The sequence below is a fragment of the Megalops cyprinoides genome, chromosome 20 (assembly GCF_013368585.1).
Source record: "Megalops cyprinoides isolate fMegCyp1 chromosome 20, fMegCyp1.pri, whole genome shotgun sequence".
In the NCBI taxonomy this organism is placed as follows: domain Eukaryota; kingdom Metazoa; phylum Chordata; class Actinopteri; order Elopiformes; family Megalopidae; genus Megalops; species Megalops cyprinoides.
In genome coordinates this window covers 19,880,165-19,903,233 of record NC_050602.1, presented here as the reverse complement: position 1 = coordinate 19,903,233, position 23,069 = coordinate 19,880,165, and the positions used below count along the sequence as shown (strand labels likewise).

Genomic DNA, 23,069 nt, shown 5'->3' with positions numbered 1-23,069 from the left:
TACAAAAGGCCTAAGGGCTGTATCTGTGCCCATCATTGTCAAAAAATGACACCAGAATTCCATACATTTTGCAGCTGCCAAATCAAAGAATCCTTCGACGGGTATGAATACATATAATGGTAAAAATGACACGCCATTTACAAGTATAGGTGGCTTACAACCCTGTCTCTCACCAGCTAAGCAAAGCAAGAAAACTGATAAAATCTGAGCAGGAAAAGATTAGAAGTGTCTAAAGGTGGGCATGAACAATAGTCCTTAGTATACTTACTCTGCTTCCAGATTACTATTTCAGAAGAATGATGGCTCATACAGTATATTGTATATTATGTATTATATACACATATACAGTATATATAAAATACATAGGAAACACTCATATATGAGGAAATATTAAATAATGACAGAAAATGGTATGGAAGTTACATTTATTAAAGTTTTTTTGTACCAAACCATCACTCAGAGAACTGACAAATGAAGAACTAAGCGATCCATACAAAGTAGCACCAGAGTCCAGGCCAAATACAGTCACCATAGATATCCTATGTACTGACCAGACATTTAGATCTACTGTGCTCACATTGATGGTTCTGCCCCTGCCGTTGCTGAAGCTGTAAATATTCTGATTTGCTGTCTCACTGCGAGTACTGTCCAAGGGGAATGGTCTAAGTCAGAACATCCACAGTTAGCACAGCAACACAGAAAGTTGTGGAACCTTCTGTTACCAGGAGGAGCCTCCCAGACACCGAAGAACAGGGGACAGAATGAATGCAGGAGCCAAATATCTGGTCATAAAACAGAATATCTTTAGTGGCATCCCGGCTGCAGCCTCACTGTTTCGGGAGGTAGAGTGCTTGTGCCAGGGGTGCCCCTATCCGCTCCTCCTCCAGGGACTGGTGGATCTGGACTGTCTGTCGGCTGACAAGGGAGGACAGCTCCAAAAGCTCTGAGAATCCCCTGTGGAGGAGTCAGAGGAGTAAATAACAAGCCAAATGTCTCTTGTGGTCCACAGTTGTATGTATGACGTCAATGAGAAGACTGGGTGTAAATGGTCATGAAAGTAATTTTTTTGTGATCAGATCATGAAAGCACAGCCAAACAGTCCAAGATTTCCAGAGCATGATGCATTACATCATAATTCATGCTGCTTTTTAAAAGAAACCTGCTTGGCTTGAAAAGGCTTTGAACAAACTGTTATAATGTACTTTGGTGTGCTGTGTCATAATTTAGATATCTGTTACTGAACATCAGCTATTAATCAGACCTTTTACTAGCCAACTCATTTGAATACTATTGCAAAATTTATGAGATTAGGTCACCATATATTATATTATACATTATGCACAAGATCATGTAAACTTATAAATGGCTGTGTGACTGAAAGCAGTCATAGCAACAAGGCCAAACTTAGAAGGGCCTTGCTTGAGAGCAGTTTTCTGCCTGGGAGCGCGTAACCTGAACTGCAGACAGTTCGTCACTGCGCTCCCCACATTTCCGTATTCCATCTGCTCTTGTCAGGCTTTGTGACGGTTTACCCAACGGGAACAAAACCCCAACGATCAATCTGTCAGCGAGCGTTAATCAGGGCCCTGAACCGCAGCCAGTCCCCGGGGGACCCAGGCCCTACCCCGTGAGCTGCTCGTGGAGCTCCCGCGACTCCCTCTGCATCTCCCCGAGGAGCTCCAGCGCCCGGTCGCTCTCGTGACAGGCCCCGCGCACACACCCCCGCAGCACGGCCTCGCTCTCCTTCAGGCACGCCTCCGCTTTGTCTGCGCGCCCCGGGGAGGAACAATTCACGTCAATCACGCCGCAGTCGCTGTAACTCTGAGCTTACATTTAGCTGTTTGGCAGGCTCTGTTATCCAGAGCGCTGTTATCCAGACAACATGCATATGCGCACATACCCAGGCTGTATGTGTCATGTTACAACAAACAGTACCAACATTACACACTGAATAAAATGCTAAAATATTCAAAACCTCAGTGACATACCTACAGTGTCTACGTATAAATCAGTGCCATGATAAACTTGAAGTGCTATATAAAAACAGCAAGACAGTAGCATGTGCAGCGGATCAGCCAGTACTAACCAAAGGGGTGGAAGATAAAACAAAGCGGGAATGTTTCCTTCTGACTCTCTGCCAGCTCATCTCAAACTCTCATTTAAACTCTTTCCACCTTGAGTGCACATTACATTCACCATTTACGCAAGACAAAACAAAACAAAAAAAAAAACAAACGAACCCAGGAATTCCCTCCTGTCTCCCTCGATGTGGAAGTTCTTGACGGGCAGCTCATGCCGTGTGGTGTCCACCGCCGTGGCGAACGTCTTGTACTCCTGGGTGAACTGCTTGGCGGCCGCTGACACAGGGGCTAGCGCTGTGCTCTGCACAGATCAGCATCCAGGCGTAAGCAGCAGAACAATGCTTCTGATTGCTGCTTGCTTTCAGCAGCGTTCACCCAGCCTCCATGTAGGGTTTTAGTCATAATTAATGGATAACAGATTAACAGAGGATTTAACAGCAAGACATTAACAATCATCAATAAATACAAAACAGCTATGCTAGGCAACTGGTTAAAAAATGCTGGCATTTTGCTGGAGTCTGGTGCTGTGTGAATGGGGGTTTAACTGTCATGGACCCATGTCAAACAGCCAAAAAAAACAGGTGACCTGTAAGTCCAGTAGGTCGTTGAGCTGCTTGTGCTTCTCCAGCAGGAGGTGCTGTCGTTTCTTCTCATGGACTTTCTTCCGCAACCTCTCCTCCTCCTCCATCACGAGCAACAGATTGTGCTCCGCCTCTGCGATCAGCTTGCGTGTGTTACACTCCATCTGTGGTTACACGCACGGATCAGCACAGGGACAGCGTAACAGTGATGTGAAAGGGGCATCAGTGTGGCGTAATGGTAAGGAGCCAGGGTTCATAGACCAAAGCCTTTTCAATCCCCTGCGGTGGGGTAAGGCTATTGTAGCCCTCAGTAAGATACCTAATCTGAAATGCCTCTGTAAATACCCAGCTGCAGGCATGGAGGATGCATTGAGTGTTCATGCCACTCTGGCCTCATTTGCTAAGCAAATACTAATAAGTGCATGGCTCCTGAGCGGTTCAGTGGTGAAGGCACTCATTTTGACCATAAGCTGAGCAATATGGCCTGGGTTGGATCCCAGCCAAGTTATTTGCCGACAATAACCAGGAGCCAACAGACACGGAACAAGTGGAAACTAATCTGTTGATTAAATGAAAATTGTGCATAATCATGATAATGTCAACATGCATATAACCACAAAAAACATACTTGTTTTGTAAAAAAAGAACATATTATACAAAAACATAATATTTACATAAAATATTACAATAATATACAGCTGATTCATTATTCCACAAACGTAATATGGTTCAAATATGTATAGCATGGAATCATATCTATAAATCAACCAAATATGTATGATTATTTTATCCAGAGGCCAACTCATGTACCACAGTTAAACTTGAAATGGCAATGGGGTCTTACCTTGGCTGTGAGGTACGCCAACAAAAATGTCTGGTTTTCCAAGATCTCCTTCTCATTCCCGGCTTCCACGGTGTTCAGTGTTGCCGTCTTTTCTGCAACGCAACAAACCAGACATGTGGATGCTGTCTTCCTCACAAGCAGTGAACATCAACGTGATTGGCATCGAGAGGGGTTATTATTCACCTTTTATTGCAGAGACATCAAACTCTGGTCGGACGCAGTGGCCATCCAAAATGGTTGACTGGAGGACATTACCCCCTAACATCGAGGGTTCCAGAATACTGGAAGTCAAGGCTAACAGAACAGGATACAATAAATGCATACTCAATTATTTTTTACATCACACTGAATATTAGACCATGGATATTAAACTACATTAGATGCCAGAGATACACTTTACCCCTTCCCCCCGTCAAAATATGCTCCTGTAGAGAGTTAAGTGAATGGTGCATGCACTAATGAACGCCAATGCAAAAAATGGCTATAATATATTTAAAATCACAGCAGAGAGGATCTTGATTCATCACGAGTAAGACACTTACAGATACGATTAAGGGCTGACTGGCAAGCAACAGATCGCCGTGGGGAGGCGGTCAGAGGTTGCTTGCGGCCACTTTCTGCTTTAGGCGACGCTGGTCTCGGAGCCAGGTAGGTAGACTCACTGGCTGAATGAGTCTGTATGAGGGCACAAGAGCAGCGACGTAAATCGAAACAGCATCGACACACCGTGCCACTCCTAAATCTGCCACAATTGTTTAAAGCACTAAGTAAAATAAATGTTTAACAAAATGATGATAATAATAATGATAATAATAACACGCTGTAAAGCAAATTACTGCAAATCGTTGACAAGAAGTTTGGGTAAAATGTTGCGACTACAGAACATCCTTACAACTATTATTCAAAACAGCTACCAAAGAAAGAACTGAGCTTCTCGTTAACAGCAAACGAATTCGCATACCTTCGGTTGCGACCTCTTGTCAGCTGGTTGAGCCTGAAGATATCGTGACTGCACCACCTTTCCAGCAGCTGACATGTTGGCCAGGAACAAAAAACTCGTTACCATTATCGTACCAACATTATCAAGACATATACCCATTTTCCTCAGTTAACTGCTACATGTTACATGCTGGCAACTTACGTTTCGTTTTCTTCCTCGTTCCGCTGTTGTTGCCACTGTTGTTCTGGCTTCCATCCTCTGAGCTACACAAGACAAATGCTGAATTAGCAAGATAGTTACATTCTTAACAAACCGTGCACTAAAAACGTCTACACAAAATGTCTTATCTCGTCAGCTTGCGAATTTAATCAGCTAGCTAGCTAAAGACATGGACAACGGTGTAGCTTCGTAACTTAGCTAACTAGCTAGCTAACTTCCAGTCTAGTTTGTAGCTGATTGTATTTGTATTGATATGGCACCGATTACTTTGAGCTAACTTCCACTGCAACTTAATTTTGTAACACTGGTCAGACAGCTGTCTAGCTTACTTATTTGAATCTCCGAGGAGAGGCTTCTGCAATCTGTGGACAGTCGTCAGTCTCCTGGACGCCATTCTTTTTTCGAAATGCGCCGCTTTTTCAACTCTGTCAGCCTTCCATAAAATGTGGACGGTTTTTCCGCGCTGTGTGACGCAGCACGAAAGGGGCGTGGTTTGTAAGTTTAGTCATTTTTAGGGCTTTCTGATTGGAGCTCATTAGCTGGGACCTCCTACATTGTTGTTTGACCGAAAAACCCTCACATCCGGCTTGTGAACTAACCAGTTAACCAAAGGTATGTGTTGACCAAGCAACTGTGGCTGTTTAAACATCTGAATTACTTTTGAGCCCAATTAACGTCTAAACGATCTACGCTACATATGTATTCAACGCGACCAAACAAATGAACAGTATGTAATTACCACAATGAAAGCAAGATTTTCTGTCTGACATGCATGTCCATTTATCGGCACCTCGAAATCTAAGAACCGGCTAACTTTCGCATTTTGATTGGTTCTCATGGAGGGCAGTGTGTGTTCATTGGATTTGGGACAGGTTCCGTTCACACGCGGTTTGCTTAAATGCCAAAATAGTGATTACTTTGCGCGTGTGTCTTCCTTGACATCACATATATGGTCTGCTAGTTTAAGCGTTTTTATCTAATATTTTGCTTGTCTTGGCGTGATATTTAAACTCATCGAGGGGTTTATAATTAGATGCCGGGTATTTTACAGTGTTATAGCTGGTCCCAAATTATAGTCTCTGAAAATGTATCACCTCTACATAATTTTATAACTGTTTTCAGTTTACAATAAAATATCAAATAAAATCAAAAATCAGTTGTCTACATTTCATGTAAATAAACCTACAAGCGAACTAGCGAGCCATTTGTCATTTGACATGCTGTCTCTGTGCTGCCGTGAAAACGCTAACTGGAAAACAAGCAAAATGCAGTCATCCGTATTCTGGTTGTTCAAGGATTTTTATCTTGTATTTTTCTTTGTCTTGGTGTGGTAGCATCTATTTAATCTCATAAAATGAGAAATACCTGAAACACCTCTGATTTAAGCGTGTTTGGTCATTTTTCAATAGCACATATATTTTTCAATGTTAATGTATTTTCTCTTACAAGTAGCTGTACTTTTCGACTACAAATGGTGTGGGGTGAATGCACAGTACACTCGCCACTAGGGGTCAGGTTTTTGCGAGGAAAACCAGGATGCTGCTGGGTAACCAAATATTTTACCGGTTATACTGAGATTTAAAAGTTCAGGATTGCGGGTAATAAATTGGAATTTTTCCCTCACTATCAAGTGCTTGAATAAATAAAATTCGTAAATTCATAATAACAATAAGACTAAATTATAAACCTACACTTACCATAAGCAAATAAATTGCCAGGTGTGTGGAATTGGATAGTGACAAATGGGTGGAATTGGATGAGATTTGATTTATGAGATGAATAATAGGGTAAGGTCTGTGTACTTCATGTTGGACATGTCGGTGATGTGAAAATGGTAAAGCACCCATCTAATTCATGCATTCCCCCTGAGTAAACATATATAATCCTATCATCCCCTCATTGGGCAACCATTTACAGCTCAGTTTAGTAGAACATTTTAAATATAACAGGCACAGCATTTAACGTCCAGTTTTAAACTCAAAGTTTTTTTTTAACTTTCAGTATAACAGTGCTTACAGTCGTGTGTGTAGGGTTCCGCATAACACTCCCATCTCACACAAAGACACAAATATTAAGAATATGTAGACGAGAGTTATTATACATTTAGCAAACACTCTTATCCAAAGCAACTTACATCAGGTACATTTTTTAAATAATCCTATCTATTTATACAGCCGGATATTTTACTGAGGTGATTGTGGGTTAAGTACCTTGCTCAAGGGTACAGCAGCAGTGCTCCAGCGGGGAATTGAACCGGCAACCTTTAGGGTTACGAGTCGTGCTCCTTAACCATGATGCTACACTACTGCCCAAATAAAGGAGGGGAACGTGCAGAAGGGGTTGGGGGGGGGGGGGGGGGGGGGGGGGACATCCTGCATATATTGACAGTCATTTACCTCAGTGTGAGTACTTTAGTGTACTAAATATTGTAGAGTACTAAGTGACAGCCTACTTGAAAGTAGGTATAGCTGTAAACCCTTGCCATACCAGCAGGCATCTTATTACAGCAAAGTTATGTGGATAAATAAAGGGGGAAAGAGATATCAGCACTTTTCAGATTTTCACTTTTTACCATTTCCACACACCTGTATTTAAATATATGGTGTATGTCAAAATTCTTCATGCATTTATTAGGAAGTTATTGAGGAGAGTTAGATGAGGAATCAAGGCATGGAGGTTTATACTCCTGGTGTAGTTCAGGGGGTTACCACGTAACACAAACACTGTTGAGCCTGCTGTAGTGAATCTGATCTTTTCTAGATGTACGAAATGCAGCATGTCCTCTGTCCGTTTTGTAAGGGAACATCGAGCATCTTGTTTCCCGAATAAAGACCCAGGCTTCAAGCTAAAGCAGCGAGGCTAAAATACTTCCAGCATTCTGAAGTTTGTTGCCCAGACTGGAGCGGGTAAAGCGGAACACTCTGGACCACCTTGAAGATTATGGCTGTCGGGAGAAGATTCAGGGGATCAGGCAGAAGCGAATGCAGATTTCGCTTCTCTTATTTCCTTCTCAGTGCGCAGGCCTTGGCTAATGTGCGCCATACGTCCGCGACGGTAGCAGAGACCGCTGGGGAGTTTTGTGATTAAACGCAAGTGCAAGGGGGCCGGTTTCTCACGCTTTTGCAAGGCTGCGGTGGGTGAATCAGCGTCGTTACGGGGCTCAGTGGTTCCGTTACGCACCGTTTTTCCAGCTAAGCGTAGAGAGGCCCCGAATTCAAACAACGCGGTCATCAATTGCTAGCAAATGTTATCGTGGTAATATCCTAAAAAAATAAATTTCTGAGGTAAATCTAGTTATCGATATGAAACACGCTTGAAAATAAAATCGAATTAGGCTCTTTATCAAAATAAATTATGTGGCTGCGTAAATCACTGGAGGAAAATTTGTTTTCCCCGGTTTTCTCTGCAGGTCCTACAACTGTGTTCAGTTAAAAAGTCCTTTTAAAAACACAAGTAATACCAGATAGCCGACCGCATAGTGTCTTCACTGGAGGATACATGATTTTTTCCCTGCATTTTCATACACTTCGAGTGGGTCATGTCACTAATCAGATTGTTTTTCGAGGTGGCACACTAATTGCTGAAAGAAGACTATGCGCCTTGTGTGTACCGAGGTATACCACGTAGTTTACTATATATCTTCAGTAGGCTACATTATTCATTTTTCACAATATATCACAACACGTGTATCATTCCAGCCCCAAGTTAAGCACACCGAGAATCTAAAAAGTGATGTACTGTACTTTCCTCCCACCCCTTCCAGAATAGTAAAATACATAGAGGTTCAGAGCGATATTTTTTCAGGAATACGTTAAGCCCTGAGAGAATACATTAGGCCCCGAGAGGCCTGTGAGTAACAAGGCTATTCTCCGGGGAGCGGCCTCTATGACAGGGGATAACGCACACCACCGATGGAGGGTCCTTTTCATTCGTAACCGTCATTATCTGGATACAGTTACAAAATTCCTCTGCAGTTTCTCTCTATTATGGTCAACTGTGTGGCCCTTTGTCAAGAAACAGAACAACTTTTTATCATTAATGTATAATAATTAGATGTGCTTTTGCTATGAATAAAATGTGAAAGTGTGATGGTTTCATATATAAATAACAGAAATAAAACTGCAGGGTTAATTCATAAGATGTGCAGCGTTCTGATGAAAACATTCAACTACAACTTTGTCTTAACAATATATTTTTTATTTTATGAACAATTATTATTGTATAGTTAACACAATCAATGTTATTATTGCTACCTACATATAACTTAAGGGACAGAAGCATAACTTTAAGTTTTAAATATGCCATTACAATTCTGTTTAAAAAAATAAAAGGCAGTAAAAAGTGTCTTCATACTGTGCATGAACACAGCCTTTCGCACACAGCTATATGTCAGCATTAGGCTTTGGAATCTCTCTACACAGCTATCTCACACCATGAAAAAGACCACATCCTGATCACTGCCAACCAATCACAAATCATGAAGGCATTCTGATTGACGCCAAGCATTAGTCTTTGGTATTTCCTCAATCTGGCCATTTCCACCGCCTTCAGGAAAGCCCAGGGCATAACAGGGGCAGGCTAAGAAAATGGCCAAAACAACATTGCTGCCATCTGCACGCTTTGAAGCTGTACTTTATGCTCATCCACCTAAATTTCACAGCTCAATTTAGGTAAATGTTTAGCTTGGCACTGGAGCACCTACTATTCTCAGTTGCCGAGATTCAGCATGAATTGAAATTTCTTTTAAAACTGTCCATATGAATGATGTTTCACATGAGGTATACTTATCTAGTCCATTACGTAAGTCAGTTGTTTTAATGAATACTGCAGCACTAGGTTTTTTTGTATTATGAATGCATGACAAAACATTGTGGTGTCTTTTGAATGACCTATATCTTTTCACGGAAACTTCAGTGAACACTTAAAATACAATAAGTTACTACAGAGACACTAAGAATGCTCACACTGGAAAACACTCTGACTCTTGCCTGCGTGAGCCTTAGGCAGAGAACTGAAGGGTGAGAACGGAGGAAATAAAAAAAAAAACCCGGGTTTTCAGACCAGCATCACAACTGTCCCGCTGTAATTGTTCCAGTTCCCTCCTTATTTCGACGGCCAGCTGCAAGCTGCACCTGGATCAGAATTGTTGGGCATGGCAGCAGGGGGAGGGAGAAGGGGAGCTCAGTCTCTGGCTCAACACTCCTTGTCAATCCCACAGCATGCCACACAAAGGCGTATCTCTTCTTACACAGTCTTTGCTGGTATTATCCCCCTCCAACTTCTGGAAGGAGGATAAAAAAGGGGTTCCGGCTTGTGCTGAGAGGACTCCAGGCCTGTCAACAGCACGGCCTTATATATGCCATGACTGATGCAATCCCACACTAAGGCCTCCTCCTGCCGGATCTGCAAACCAAATGATAAATGCTTACTGATGCTGCATGCAGACTCTTGGTCTATTCAGCGTTCCAAACTGAGAGCATATTTACATCAGAGAATCTCATTCTGTAACACTGTGCGTTCAGAAGACATTATGAAGTCTGATGGGCACGGTGGTGAGTTGTTCCGGACTCCCCCGTTGTCTGAAAACAATTCTGCTTGTGGGATCTCTGCCTCAACACCATGAAGAAAATCAAGCCTGTTGCAAGAGTTCCTGATGCAGTGCACCATGAGGTTCTAGAGAAAAGTCATTCCTCCACAAATGTTTGTTTGCTGAATGTTCCACGTGGATTCAATGTGGGGCGGAACCTTTGCTGTGTGGAACCCAACATCATTCCAGAACAAGGGACCTCTCACTCAAAAGTTAACTTTTGTCCATATCTTCTTTTAGGGATGTGCTATGATTCATCGCCTGGTAGAATCTGAAAGTGAAAAAAGAAGACTTGTAATAATGTTAAATCAAGCTGTGTTCATGGAGACTAAAAACAAAGCTAGTAACATCACTGCATGTGACTTTGCTTCATGCCAACTCAAATAAAAAAACTGACAGCGAAAAGAGCTTAAAGAAAACTTTGGTCACTGAACTGAAATATGTTATCATGCATGTATAAACAAGTTTTTTACGTCTAGGAAGTTCTCGGGTTTGAACGCTCAGCCCATGACACTGAAAGCAAGCAGATCCAACAAAATAAATGGCAAGTGATAAGGCCTGCGTTTCCAGGGGGCGAGTGAAGGACAAACAGCAGGAAAAATGCTCCTTACCGACCTGGTTGCGCGTTTTGTGGGACTTCTGCAGCCAGACGCGCCACTGGTCATAGAGCTTGATACTCATGCTGTTGCAGCCGAAGGCGTGCTTGCGGACCCAGCCAAAAAACTGCTTGAGTTCGCGGCGCAGGGTGGAGTTCTGCTCCCCCGACTTGGGATCACATGACCCGCTCTGCAGGCGCTCTGCTGGGGAGAGGAGGGTGAGTGTCCTTGGCGTTACGGTGCGTTCACACTGAATTAGCATCAAGGGAGGATGTGAGCTGGAAAAAAATGTCTGTTCCAAGGAAATCATCAAATAGGTTTGGGATGTTCGGAGACAGAGAAAATGAGCGTCTTAACCACAGACAGACAGACGCAGTCCGATAATCGGTTTGATTGACTACATTCCCCTGTCGTCACTTGATTAGCTGGTTCATTTCTCCAATTCAGACAAGAGGAGAGAAAAATAACTTAATACAGAGAGAAGAGGACCTACAATGTCAGTGAAAATGCAAACACGAAAGCAACTGTGCAATGTAATACAATTATACCTCCTGCCTGAAATAAAACTGACTAACAATGTTTGATAAGAATTTACAGTTTTCTTCCCTCTGCAAATAAATAACTGCTGAAGACAGTAATTGATACATATTTTTGAGAAATTGAGTTGAGCAGTAATTGAGTTGACTGGCAGTGTTTAACTACATCCATCTGGGAATATTTAAGAAGAAATACACTGATCAAATGTCCCCCATAGCCTTTTTTCCAGCCTGCTCCAATTATTTTAATCTTTCCATGAAAGATGCCAATTACATTATTTTAAGAGTTTTCTTTAGGCCCAAAGCAGTGAGGTGCCTTCGTCAGCAAGCGAACAGAATCACATTACTGTCTGAATCTCATTTTAACAGGATACTGTTGTCCCATCTAAGAATAATTCCAATATTATAGCCTTTATTCTGTGCAGTGTATAATGTTATTAAACTACATTAAAATAAAATATATTTAAGCTGAAGCTTAATATGTGGACATCTGGTGAAATTAAATCTTTCACTCCATTCTCTGTTCACACTATTGATATTTCAAATACCAGAATTAGTTTTCTGAGGTGTTTTTTTTCCCCCCTTCTGGTTGACAAGGTCAATGGAAAAAAAGCACTGACCTATAGTCTGAGCCTGACCCTGGTACCAAGACCCTGAGCCTCAGACAAAATCAAAAACGTTCAGTAGGCATACATCTGGCAGTCAACCAGTCTGGTCTAAACGTGACTGCTGAGTGATACCTCTGCATTGTCAATTTCCCCCTAGCTCACCCCCCCCCTCCCCAGCTCACCACTGTGGGGGGTCGAGGCCGCAGTGGGGCTGCTCCAGTCACTCCATATCCCAGCATTCCTGGAGCCGTAGATTCCCACGGGGTTACAGCGCACCTGGACAAAGTAAACTGTCCCTGACCTCAGACCAGCCAGCCTGCAGGACGTCTGATTGCCAACATCCTTCATAACCTGGTAGGGTGAAAATATGAATCACATAACAGGATGCATGAGTATATGAATCTCTCACATAACCAACAGCATGCTGATGTAGAATACATTCACTCAGAAGACTTCATCCAAAGTCTCAGACTCAGAGACAGAACACACACAGTACACACAAACAATACACATTACTCACACAAACAATCGCACACACAAGCATGCACACACACACACACAGTACACACAGACTGACTTTTAACAACTAAACCCGCTAACAAGCAGGCACAAGCTCACGCTTAGGGCCAAAACACTGGTCTGATTTTCCGGGAGATGATCTGACATGTATTGAAGACAAAAGCCCACAAAGACATTAGCCTCAGACGATAAATGTTACTGACATTCACAAGCATACACACGGCGTTCTTCCACCCGTTTTTGGCACAACATCGCTTTGCATCTCACTGGTGTCTCCCACACTGCCCCCAGAGATAACCAGATATTTATTACTTATTACAGGTTCAGTAATTGCAATTCGGAAGACAGTACCGACAACAAAGAGACACTGACAAGCCAACGTCTCTCTTCGCCTCCTCACTAATTTCCCCACAAATGCTACATGTTTGAACAAAAGAGCAAAAAATGACTGAAATGCAGGAATGTCAACTGCTGCAGATAGATTATCATTTACGTTAGCGAGCGGTGTGAAAGACAGACGATGATTATGTGTGCAGAGCTGTGTATAGTGCGCTTTGCTCCCCTGGTTTTCAGAGTGTCTTACTGAAATGAACTTGTGATTTGTTTGTCCTGTCACTGCCTGAAGTCACCTCAGCCATGATATTCTCATGCAGACGCACAATGCGGCAGTCTCTGCGTTCGTAAAGAAAGCACGCAAACTTTCGGTTCGGGGAGTCCTTTTTGATTAATGGCGAGCTTAGTACGTGATGACAGTGCGGTGCTTCGGCTTTAATACCGTTTAACAGTGTTTTCAAAAATAGAACCTTTGAATCTGATTTTATGCACCCTGAACGTCTGCCCACGCTGAGTGAAAACATGCACTCAGATTGAATCCAGATGAAAAGCATGAGCATTGTAAAAGCACAGTTTATTTGAAGGGTGTTTTTTTTTTGTTTCAATCTTAAAAAATTACCAGCGTACTCCTCAGGTAGATAAAAGTGATAATGCCCCTTTACTGGTGTGTTCACCCAAAGTAAACTATTCACTATTCACAAACTATAAAAAGTTACGTGCTTCAACAAAAATACAGCCACGCTATAAAGCTACAAAGAAAAAAAATTATTATCCATTTTATCGGCAAACACAGGGGAACTGATGGAGCAACATTTCAGTGTCCATCAGTGTAAAAATGTTTCTTTGGTATTCTGAACAGGTAAACAATGCTGGACTGTGTTTGCCCTCGTACAGACAGGTCATAACCATCCTAAAGCTGGAATAAACACTCACCCCAGGTGTCTAAGGGTTACCATGCGCTCTACCCACCTCATAGCTCAAACTCATACCTCCAATAAGTATAGTATCTATTACATAGATTACAGGACATAATACATACCCTGCCTAAGGGTGTCCGCCAAGCAAAATAAACGAAACATATATAATGTGACATGTAACATACGTGTAGATTGTAAGTCCTAAATGGCTCAGTACAGTAAAACTGGAGTTGATATCAAACATCAGCTGGTTGGATACACCACCGTACTGTACTGTAGCATGCTGCAGTGTAGAATGCTGCATTATTGCTGCATGTTGGTGCTGCATTGTGCTGTACCTTCCAGTCGGTGCTGTCCTCCAGCCGGTAGCGGATCTGGTATTTGGCCTGGAAGAGGAAGTCTTTGAGGGCCGGGGGGGTGCCCCAGCGCACGCTCAGCTGGTCCTCCAGCTCCCCGACACGGCTCACGTGGACGTTGGCGGGGGGATCTGTGGTCACTGGGACGAGAGGGGGACACAGACGCATGGTGACACAAGGTCAGGGGAGAGGAGACGAGGCAACAGGACCTGGGAATACGTGTGTGTGAAGTGCGCGCGCACGCCACCACTGAGCCAAAAGTGGATGACTTAATTGGTAAGTGTACCACTTAAGAAGTCCTTCCTGTTGACATAAGATTAATATATTTCAAATGAATTCTGCAGAGCCAGAGGCTGGAGCCCGGTGGCACAAATCAAGCTACAACACCGGTGTTGGCTGGGCACGCTCCTGGCAATTTGCAATTTATTATATAAACACTGACATCAGCAATCACCTTTTCTTTTTAACAGAGGTGTGTTAAACAGTCTGACCCAACCTGGTGCACCTGTTTCCCACAGGACATACGGAGAGAAATACACAACACGTGTTCAGCGGTGACTGCGAACACCAGCCAATCAAACTCTGGTGGCTGATGCACCTGTAAAAATCACCAGGTAAAGATCCAGGTAAGCGAACTGGGTGTGGATGTCAAATGTCAAAAGCAAGTACGGACTGAGCAGAAGAGTTATGAGATGGTCAAAAAGCCCCGTGGCTTGTGCTGCCTTTGTGTTCCCACAATGCCTTTCTCATTGTTTTCCTGGGCTGTTTAGCATGCACCACAAAGCCATGACCTTTCCTCATGCTCGAGATTGACTTATTTTGTTTCATCTCTCTCAGCAGACTGACCGTGACTCACATAATATTTCCATGTCCTCATTAATGTACGTATGTCTTCAGTATGTAGCGTCTAACATTTGTAGGCGCTTTAGTTAGTTTGTCCTTGAAATATGGATATGGAGCGTTGAGTCTCTGCAGTTGTCCAGGGTTCACACTAGTGCTGAAGCTCTCCTTTCAAATTAAGTATGCAACCCCCCCTCTCTCTCCCTCTTTGTTTTTCTCTCTCCCCTTCTCTCCCTCTGTTCCCCACCACTGTTTATTAATCCAACCCTGGGAACAGAAATCAGATCAGCTTCTGTGAAAAACCATCCAAACCCCTCTAATGTTTACAGCAGAAGTTTCATCCAGAGCCTCAAGACATACTTCCCTATTTAACAAAAAAATAAATGAATGAATAATCTGGGGTGCTTTGATGGCGTTAATAAAGAAATCCTCACATAAATATTTTTCATCACTGCCGGCTTTTGACTTTGTCCTTTGGTTATATTGCTTCTCGTCCACGTTCATGTTTTTTCTCTTAAATGCACACAGATGCGCTTTATTGGGTTTATCAGCTAGGAACGGCCCCTGAAGGCAGACACTGGAATCAACTATGACGTGTCGCACGCCCAGGATGGAGGGGGTGGAGGCCTGATATGGCAGGAGCGTGCCAGGCCTTTGGCATCCACCATCCTGCCTCCTCTGCCCCCACCCACAGGCTCTAGAGGGTGGGGCACAGAAGAAGCCAGGATGGAACATGAAGTCGGTTACCTCATGGGATTTTCGCCATTCCTTTCCTACACTAGGGACAGAGCCTTTTATTTATTGGATTTTAAAATGATACATTTTTATTGAAGTTGTTAAATATGGATATGCATATAAGTATAGGTATGAGTATTGCAAAAAGAGTATTTTGGTCTACAGCCCTGTCACTCACTTAATCCCACTGTTTCCTCCCAGTATCCTACACTGCAATAGCTTGAGGGGTTTCCATGACACCGGGGTTAGCGGAGAGCTTGTAAAATTCCGTTCTCACAGGAAACGGGCGTGTGCCGTCTGTGGGGAGTCAAAGGTAGGATGCTTTTGTCTATAGGGAAGGGCGGGGCAGCTACAGTTATGGAGGCATTCGTCACGGACCCACCCCGTCCCCCTGGCAACGTCAGGGTGCTCGCTCTTTCATCTGCCGTGTCACCCCCAGGAAGTGTGAGCAAGAAGCGGCAGACAGACAGGTGGGAACGAGGTCAGAGTTCAACTCACTCACCCACATCAAGGATGTCTAGGATGATGACGTCAGAGGTGGCGGCTCCCAGCTGATTGGTCGCCTCCACCCAGATCTCGTAAGGGGTGAAGAGAGCCAGATCACGGGGGATGTAGCAGGTGTAGGGCTGCCCGGTGTTGTAATCTTCACATTCCTTTTCTCGCCCATACCACCTGCGTAGAGCCAAGCCAAACACTCCGACAGGTCACAGCACAAATCTATTATGCACCTAAAGCTTGCATGAGATTTCATTCTCCTATACCCCTTCTCTTATGCACTAACAAATACAAATGGCAGTAACTTTCTTATATTTATGGCAGATGCTTTTATCTAATGGATTTTATCTCAACTATGCTTACAAAAAATAAAAAATTCATGCATGAAAAGCAATATTTGTTTCCCAAATTATGATTTTTTTTTCTCAATTGTTTAATTGCTCTTACAGCAACTGTGCTGAAAGACAGTAAAACTAAAAACATTCGCACAGAACCCCCACTCCCTTTGTGTAAACACTCTGCAAGACCTTACTTTTAACATAAGATTAATATATCTCAAATCAATTTTGCAGAGACAGAGGTCAGAGCCCCGCAGCACAGATGAAGGCTGTGCTGATGGTGTTCAGGATTTCAGCACAGTGCAGCAGACTTACCTCAGCTTGTACTTGAGGGTGTATTTGGTTCTGATGTAGGTCTCTCCCTGTCCTCCAGGAGCCCACTTGCAGGTGAGATCTTTTGTGTTCCGCGACCAACAGGTGAGGTTCACTGGCTTCTCAGGGGGCACTGGGGAAAAACAAAAAGAGAGAGAGAAAAACAAGACATTTTATTCATTGGTTGACGCGGTGGCGAGTAATGCACCTTTCATTTAAAAAAGGTGAGGACAACAGAATCCAAAGCACCACACAGCGGAGACAAACAGTGGGTGACCCCCCCATCCCCCCTCCACCCCCAAATACGTGAACTTGAAAAAAACACTTCCGACCCCGACGTTCAGAGCTGCCGATGCGAGACGTTAAACCTGTCACCCTTATTTAACTTCTGGAACCTTTCCAAGGGTGCGTTCAGCCATGGAAAACAAAAGCGGCTACGCATGACTGTGGTTAGGGGATCATCCTCTCCTGTGCCGCATGACAAGAGGATTTGGGGACGGCATTCAGAGGCTCACCGACATGATTCCGGCATTCTGAAGAAAGAATGAGGTAATCTCACCTCTTTCACAGTTTCACACTGCTGGTACAAAAGCAGTTTCATGGTAACCCCAACATGCCCTGTCACCGGCTTTGTGTTAAAGGACCACACAGGTGTTAAAAGCATGGCAGGGTAGCAGACTGGCTATCTTACAGGGTTTATGTAAGTGTTCACAAGTTCACGGTGAAAACATTAAACACTGACTGCAACAACTGTTGAGTGTTGGCCTGGGAGTCTGAGGAGGGAAGGCTGAGTTTAAATGGACTACAAAACCTCCAGTTCTGGACCTCATCTCCCATCAGCCCCTCTCCAATGTATTCTGAGCTTCCTGCCTGACACTTACTGCCCACGTAGAGACAGGACCCTGCCAGCACGTGCCCCCCGCTACTGTGGCACACCAAGTTGTCCCCGGACTGCTGCCGTGAGCCGTTGAGACGCGGCAAAGTGACACTCAGCGCAGTGGGGCTCAGCACGCTGTAGGAGCCGCTCGGCAGGCGCTTCCCGTTCAGCGTCCAGTAGAGGGTGCTGGTGTGCAAACCAAGCTCGGCGCTCACCACGCAGGTCGCTGTCAGGCTGGAGCCAATGCGCAGGGCAGGGTCCTGGGGGAAGACAGCAGCCAGCTCTGGGAGCGGGGAATGGGGCGGGGTAGAGCCAGGGAGGGGGCGGGGCATGGCAAGGGAGGGGAGGGGTAGGGCGGGGCAGAGACAGGAGAGACAGACAGATGAGACAGTGTTATTTATTACTCACTGAAAATGGCAGTGGATTTACGGCTTTTGGTGCTAAAACAGCTGTGTAATTACTGCTGTACACAAAAAGTTCACGCAAGCTTGCCCGTCAAAACCTTTTACGCTTTACAGCACTGCTGAGGACACTGTGATCTTTACTCAGGTGTATCCAGCTCGTAATAAATATGTATGTGAAAAGCTCTGAAAAAAAAAAAACAGAAATGCCGTGCACTGGGCCAGACAGCAGTTGGTGTAGCAGCCCATGTTCTTTGGGTTTGGGCTGGTTTTACATTAATCTGTACACAACGCAGCTCTCATAAAATGCTCTGTTCTTTTGATTCCTAATTCCTCCTGTTAAATTTGCGTTTTTTTCAGTTAGCATGAAGCTTTAAAAATGTGTTAGGCCTGCATATTTCTAGGGAGAACTGAATGAGTTGGTCTACCACGGTTTCTACAACATAGGTAAATTATTAGATATATCTAGTGTATATACAGAATTTACAGTTAGTGATCAATCACTGTGCATTAGATTCTGAAATATATTGAAACACCACATTTAGCTTTTTCAAAGGGGCTTCTTTGGTCATATGAAATCCAGACTTCATGCATAATATAAATACAGATATTATTTGAATTCAAATACTGTGATTAATATTGCTAACAGACCAAGGCTGGATATGTGTTCCCTGTGGCCTCTGTCAGGAAAAAGGAGGCTCTCCTAGCAGCAGAAAATTACAACTCGAAAATGATCGTGATTAAAACACATTTCACAGCACCAGAGGCCAGGAGGAAGGAAAAAATACGGGAATATAAACGCAAGTCCTTTAATTCAAACATTTTAATGAGAGTAGCTATTAACTTTACTTATTTTCTCTGTTCTGTGGTTTTGTAGTTGGTGCCCAAACAGGAAATGGGCTATAAAATATAACATGTTTCAAACAGCAGGTCTCATGAAGTAGGGCCCATCAGTTTTAGGCCATGATTGCGAAGGCAACATTCTAACCCCAAAGCCAATACAAAGCTGTCCACAGTAAACCCCCGGATTACCCACAATGCCACGATGAAGATAAAAAATGTACACCTGTTTTTGGTATTCTTGGCTGTGCTGTCAGTCAGCCAGGGAGTGTAATACACTGTTAATCTTCATGTTTGTTTAACTTAGTTTATTCAATGCCTTCAAACCCCAGGACCTAAGAACTGCAATTCTAACACTAAAATTCAGAGGTAGCTACATTTGAAAAGGGTCTTACAGGTACTCAAATCGGACCCATCACCAGCAAAACTTCCCCATGAAAAAAACACACTTAAAAACACTTAAATTATATGTGATTTGATAGATTGAAGGCTCAACTAATATTTACCAAACACTGTAATCTACTTAACAAACCACAGTCAAATATAACTGTGTTATTGATTACAATGGAACATGACTCCAAACATTGTTCTGTTCCAACAATGTCTCAGTACCATTTGCATATACAAACACAATCCATCTGACATTTAGCTAAGAGCTCATTCCCAGTGTTTGATTGAACATTTTATCATCCATTGCACATGTTTTAAATTGTAGCCCTATGACATGCACTATGACATTTGGCTGTCTTTTGTCATATTTAGCTTATTGTAATGTGTTTTATGGATCAGACAGTGTAATTAAGTCAAAGTGGGAGAGGGGCAAGTTAACTGCTCCACACTGAGTGATACATATCAAAAACTCATTCTATATGTCACTGTTATTTATTTTTAATTGTGTCAAGGCAGAACAACATAAGGCAGTGATCAAAATATTATTTTAAAAAATCAAGACTCAGTGTTCTATAGTGGTTTTGTATATTTTAAAACAAGTGTTGAGCAGAGTGCAGGGAAATAATGTTTCAAATGTACATATTTAAAATTTAAGCTAGCCTCAACAGAGGATCAACTAACACAGTTAACAATTATTAATCCATATTTTCTCATTCTTGACTAAAATTTGAGCTTTGAGCAAAGAAATATCAGAGAACCAGGGAGGTCTGTAATGCATAAATTTCAATACTGCTGTACTGGGTAATGGATATGACGCACATACTAATTAGTTACCCCATCCCAGCTATTATTGCCACATTCCCCACTACAAATTGTATTCATTAAGAGGTCTTCTCTTAAAAGCTATTTAATTCAAAAATAATTTTAAGCTCTTGAAAATGCGATGAGAAGACCCATGGCGCTAAATGGACACTTGAGACTTTCATGCAGTTGAACGTGATTCACTCCAATGTCACACCTCTGCACTCTCACGTGCTGAACTTTTATGCAGGACAGAAATTATGTGCGACAATATTTAAAAATTTCCACACCAGCACATTTAACGTTTTAACTCAGAATGAAAAAAAAATTCAAATGTGATTTAATGATAAAAGATACAGTAAAAATTGTCTCGAAACAACCTCTTATCTTTCCAATCTCCCTATCATATTCGAGATGAAAAAAAATGCGATAATTACAGCTCGGAATTTTGCAGGTAGGTGCAGTGATATTGGCTATATATAGTTTCAGCATTGCGACGTTTATGTACGCACAAGGATGTTCTGCAATGTTTATAACGTAGCGATCGGCAATAATTGGACACGACAGGTTGCCGACGTTCTTTAAAACCAGAAAATATGATGTGGGCTAACTGGGCTCGCTAACAATCCACTCTGCTACAGGTTAAAGCACGTAACGCTCCATGTGTTATAAGAATTATGGTACAACTCGTTGAAATTCTTAACTCCTGAGTATTTCTCAACAGTGCATCTCTGTGCAAAAGTACAGTGTTTCAAATGTTTTTTTCCCCTCAAGTGTCATTAAAAAGAACTTCAGACAGACTAACAATTCACTTTCACGGACTTGAAATCAAGAGTAAAATGTATTGCTTCTTTTGAAAATTAGCATGCGAAGCTATGGATATTTGCCTATTTAAGTAACTTCTATTCATCGTTACACACGTTTAAATACCAATGTATGTAAACGAAAGTGTGTTATCATTAGAGAAGTGTGACGCCGTCAGAGGTTTAAATCAATATTCAGCAGTGCAACAGCTTAAAGATGTTCCACGTTATTGTAGTACTTACGCGTGGACGAAGACAGCACTCGGGTAACACACAACACGAGACACAGAAAGGTGATCATATTCAGGGAACTTCTTTTCGTTGCCGATTTCTCCGTCTTTCGCGGTCCTTGTCTTGTATATTACGCACACTTGCAGGAGAGAAACTACTCAAATATTGCTGGTGAAACAGACTGTTTTTTTTGCGACTTGCGAGACCGAAAGTACTTATTAATATACGTTAGCTATGCTCCTACCTCACACCACTGTTTGCAAGCTTTCGATACCTTCAGCTTTCCCGTCAGTTGCTAATGGTTTGCTTTGGTGCACGCCTCAAAAGCTCGCTAAAATATACAAGTTGATACTTTCCACGCCCCTCCCTTGTCTTCCCACACAGTCAGGAGTCATTTTTGCCTCTTTCTGTTCTTTTTTGTCTAATACCTCATTCCTCCCTCCTGTCCGGACCGGGATGCGTGTGAGAGTAAAAGACTTCGGCATTTTCCATAATCCGACCAGCAGCTATTGACAATGCCGTCTGGTGGGCGAGTGAGTCAGTCGAATTCGCGAAACCTGTGCGGCGCGGTGGAAGGCTGACAGGCGCAGGGAAAGTTCTTAAGGAGGAAAAAAATTGCGTAATCCCCCTTTTTCTTCCTCGGTTATAATGAAAAAAAAGAAAAAACTTTGCCCGCGGCAACGAGAACAGTCGTTCAGTTAACGAAGGTGGCGGTGTATTTATTTTGATGTTATGATGTGTGAACCTTTCCCTCACCAGAAACACGTTTCGCCTGGTTTCTATGTCTACAAATTTATGGAGCCTGCTTCAGAGTTCACACGTCTAAATAGAGCTTCAAAATTTGGCAGCCTGACTTCCAAAGAAAACGGTGGCTGTCTTTTATCCTATTTGTAACATTTACTTGTATCATACTGTAACGCTGGAAAACCGAGAAATTTCTGAATGTAATTTTAAAGTCTTGTGTGATCTGAAAGATCATTGGGGTATCAGGCAAAGAGATAAGGAAAGGTCTTTTCTGACAGTCTTCAGAAAGCGTGGTGTATGCACATTAAGCATGGCCTAACTTCGCAACTTCAGAAATTATTCTGTTGTTACTATGGACCAAAGGTAGTCGTATTTTGAGTCAGTCGATTGAGATGACTGAAATCAATGAACAAGAAAAAACACCCAGATTTGTTTTATACCTCCTGTGTGTACAGCAATGTGGTACACCGGAATAACAAAACCATTGCACTCTCTGGTCTCTGTTCAAATTTGGTTTAGCAAGGGTTACCGTAGTAACGTAGGATGCTACAAAAATGTTTTTCACTGTGTAATTTTGGCACAGAGGCTTGGTACCCCAGACGGAAGTACTTACACTTTATAGCACTTGGCATATGGGGCATGCCTTGGACCTACTGCACTCATAACACCACTCATTGAAATATTCTTGGCTAGCTGCTCAGCTATGTTTTTTCTACCGCCTTGAGACAAATAAAGTGGTTTTCCTTTGATTTGATTATTACTTAACTCACAATTAATTTATATGTCGGGTGATCTTGTCTGGAGCGAGTTATAAGGCTGTCATGGAAGGATGCAAATGATGCTAAGAGAAGCAAGAAGAAGGATGTTTCATCTCTCTCACTGAAGCATGCTGCATGTGGAGGGTGAAGGGCGAAGCAGGCTCATCTCGTGAAAGCTGTTCAGTTCTGTTTTCTTTTAAATGCAACTTCACTGTAAGGGCGGAGTGGGACAGAGAAGAGCAAGGAGAACAAAGCCAGAGGCAGTTTTTGGGTCGGCGATTTTTGCTAAGGTTAAAAAAGTATGGGCCACTGTTGGGGGCTGTTGCTACCAGCACCACAACATTCTCACTTCAACAAAAAAAAAGTCCTTTAGTCATTTTTTTCTTT

The 23,069-nt window shown here is 42.8% G+C and overlaps 2 protein-coding genes across 2 annotated transcripts; both read right to left on the bottom strand.

Moving 5' to 3' along the window:
* Window positions 1–573: 573 nt before the first annotated feature.
* On the bottom strand, window positions 574–5,123 carry haus8 (HAUS augmin like complex subunit 8). Its single transcript, XM_036554819.1, has 10 exons — window positions 4,995–5,123; window positions 4,648–4,709; window positions 4,468–4,535; window positions 4,049–4,181; window positions 3,690–3,800; window positions 3,507–3,598; window positions 2,668–2,826; window positions 2,241–2,382; window positions 1,625–1,766; window positions 574–954 (listed from the first exon to the last, which is right to left on the bottom strand). Exons 1-10 carry the CDS (start codon window positions 5,057–5,059, stop codon window positions 828–830), a joined length of 1,101 nt encoding a protein of 366 aa, XP_036410712.1. The 5' UTR covers window positions 5,060–5,123; the 3' UTR covers window positions 574–827.
* Window positions 5,124–10,118: 4,995 nt separating this feature from the next.
* Window positions 10,119–21,257, bottom strand: crlf1a (cytokine receptor-like factor 1a). The gene is made up of 8 exons (XM_036553861.1): window positions 21,193–21,257; window positions 17,719–17,997; window positions 16,841–16,970; window positions 16,195–16,364; window positions 14,100–14,257; window positions 12,175–12,343; window positions 10,843–11,049; window positions 10,119–10,135 (listed from the first exon to the last, which is right to left on the bottom strand). Exons 1-8 carry the CDS (start codon window positions 21,248–21,250, stop codon window positions 10,119–10,121), a joined length of 1,188 nt encoding a protein of 395 aa, XP_036409754.1. The 5' UTR covers window positions 21,251–21,257.
* Between the last annotated feature and the right edge of the window lie 1,812 nt (window positions 21,258–23,069).